At 42.6% G+C, this 2,519-nt stretch overlaps 1 protein-coding gene across 1 annotated transcript; it reads right to left on the bottom strand.

The window, feature by feature from the left end:
* Nucleotides 1-405: 405 nt before the first annotated feature.
* On the bottom strand, nucleotides 406-2,132 carry LOC138887140 (uncharacterized). The gene is made up of 4 exons (XM_070168855.1): nucleotides 1,842-2,132; nucleotides 1,417-1,614; nucleotides 805-1,251; nucleotides 406-672 (listed from the first exon to the last, which is right to left on the bottom strand). Exons 1-4 carry the CDS (start codon nucleotides 2,130-2,132, stop codon nucleotides 406-408), a joined length of 1,203 nt encoding a protein of 400 aa, XP_070024956.1.
* Nucleotides 2,133-2,519: the final 387 nt, after the last annotated feature.

Here is a 2,519-nt window from a genome sequence, read left to right as displayed (position 1 = left end):
TGACTGTGACATACTGCGTTCATTCTCTTTCCGTCTATAAGGGCCAGTTGCTCATAACGGCTCCTTATCCATTCTGCATCATTGAGTTCGGCTTCCTGTACGATCCATAAAAAAGGAATTTCTACCTCAGCTGGAATGACAACTTCGGTACCATAAACCAGCAAATAGGGAATTACCCTAGTTGATGTGCGGACCGTAGTGAGGTACCCCAATAGGACAAAGGGTAGCTTCTCGTGCTAGTGTTTGTGGTTTTCTACCATCTTCCTTAGTATCTTCTTGATGTTCTTGTTAGCATCTTCCACAGCTCCATTCATTTGAGGCATGTATGCTGTGGAGTTTCTGTGTTTGATTTTGAAGGTTTCACACATGGCTTTCATCAGGTCACTATTGAGATTGGTGGAATTATCATCTATAATGGACTCGGGAACCCCCAAAACAGCAAATATTACGATCTTTGACAAAATCTGCGACGATTTTCTTGGTTACAGCCTTGTAAGATCTAGCTTCTACCCATTTTGTGAAGTAGTCAATAGCCACCAGAATAAATTGGTGCCTATTAGAAGCGGTGGGCTCAATTGGACCGATGACATCCATTCCCCATGCAGCAAAAGGCCAAGGTGCACTTGTTGCGTTGAGCTCATTAGGTGGTACCCTTATCATGTCTTCATGTACCTAACATTGGTGACATTTCTGTACATACCGGATGCAATCCATTTCCATGGTCATCCAAAAGTATCCAGCCCTGAGTATTTTCTTGGCTAAGACAAAGCCATTCATATGTGGTCCACAAGTTCCGGCATGTACCTCCTCGAGCAGTCTAGAAGCCTCCTTTGCATCAACACACCTTAACAATTCCAGATCGGGAGTTCTTCTATATAGGGTCCCTCCACTTTGGAAGAAGTGATTGGATAGCCTCCGCAACGTGCATTTTTGAGTGTAGTTTGCCTGCTCTGGATATTCTCCTCTTGCCAAATATTCCTTCATATCGTGGAACCAAGGTTTTCCATCTATTTCCTCTTCAACATAAGCACAGTAAGCCGGTTGATTGTGGATCCTTACCAGGTCGGGATCAATGAAATTCTTATCTGGATGTTGTATCATTGATGACAAAGAGGCCAGTGCATCTGCGAACTCAATTTGAATTCTGCGTACATGTTTGAATTCTACCTTTGTGAATATTTTCATCAATTCCTGCACATGATGCAAGTATGGTAGTATTTTGGTGTTCTTCATAGCCCATTCTCTTTGAACCTAATGTACCAGAATATCCGAATCATCGATTACCAGTAACTCTTGTATATTGAAATCAATGGCCAGATAGAGCCCCATGATGCAAGCCTCTTATTCTGCCATGTTGTTGGTGCATGGAATCCTAAGCTTCGCGGATATAGGGTAGTGTTGACCTATTTATGATACCAAAACTTCTCCAATGTCCACTCCTTTGAAGTTTACAGCTCCATCAAAGAATATTCTCCAACCATCATAGGCTTTAACAATGTCTTCTTCTACGAATGATATTTCTTCATCAGGTAAATACGTTTTCAAGGGTTCGTATTCTCCTCCCACAAGATTTTCAGCAAGGTAGTCTGCCAATGCTTGTTCTTTGACTGCCTTCTAAGTTACATAGATGATATCGAACTCACTTAACAGTATCTGCCACTTGGCTAACTTCCCAGTTAACATGGGCTTCTGAAAGATATACTTCAGAGGATCCATCCTGGATATGAGGTACGTGGTATAGGCACAGAAGTAGTGCCTCAATTTCTGAGCCATCCAGGTCGAAGCACAGCATGTGCATTCCAGTAGAGAGTATCGTGCTTCATAAGGCGTGAATTTCTTACCAAGTAGTATATGGCTTGCTCCTTTCTTCGTGTCTCATCATGTTGTACCAAAACACATCCGAAGGCTCCATCTAATACGGACAGATAGAGTAGCAAAGGTCTCCTAGGTTCTGGCAGGACTAGGACTGGTGGTGTGGACAGATATTCCTTGATTTTGTCAAAAGCCTTCTCATAATCTTCGGTCCAACTCGTTTCAGCATTTTTCCTCAACATTTTGAAGATGGGTTCACATATAACTGTGGATTGTGCTATGAAGCGACTGATATAGTTGAGATGTCCTAGGAAGCTCATTACGTCCTAGGAAGCTCATTACGTCCTTCTTGCTCTTTGGTGGAGGTAACTCTTGAGTAGCCTTAACTTTGGATGGGTCCAACTCGATCCCTCGGTGGCTAACAATGAATCCCAACAACTTTCCTGCAGGAACCCCGAATGCACATTTTGATGATGTCAACTTTCCTCTTTAACATGTCAAAGAACTTTCTCAAGTCTGCTATGTGATTCGTGGCCCTCTTGGATTTGATGATGACGTCGTCAACATATACCTCTATTTTCTTGTGTATCATATCATGGAAGATGGTCGTCATGGATCTCATGTAAGTAGCCCCAGTGTTCTTTAGACCAAATGGCATCATCTTGCAGCAGTATACCCCCCACGGTATGATGAAAGCTATTTTCTCT

The sequence above is a fragment of the Nicotiana sylvestris genome, chromosome 3 (assembly GCF_000393655.2).
Source record: "Nicotiana sylvestris chromosome 3, ASM39365v2, whole genome shotgun sequence".
NCBI lineage: Eukaryota > Viridiplantae > Streptophyta > Magnoliopsida > Solanales > Solanaceae > Nicotiana > Nicotiana sylvestris.
This window is presented reverse-complemented; position numbering and strand designations above follow the sequence as displayed.

What these genes read in the sequence shown, in the direction of transcription:
- LOC138887140 (XM_070168855.1), bottom strand. Translation starts at nt 2,132, where the DNA reads ATGAGCTTCCTAGGACATCTCAACTATATCAGTCGCTTCATAGCACAA. An exon ending in TGGACATTGGAGAAGTTTTG is followed by an intron (nt 1,252 to 1,416) that starts GTATCATAAATA and finishes CTGGTACATTAG; the next exon opens with GTTCAAAGAGAATGGGCTAT. An exon ending in CTTCTAGACTGCTCGAGGAG is followed by an intron (nt 673 to 804) that starts GTACATGCCGGA and finishes CACCAATGTTAG; the next exon opens with GTACATGAAGACATGATAAG.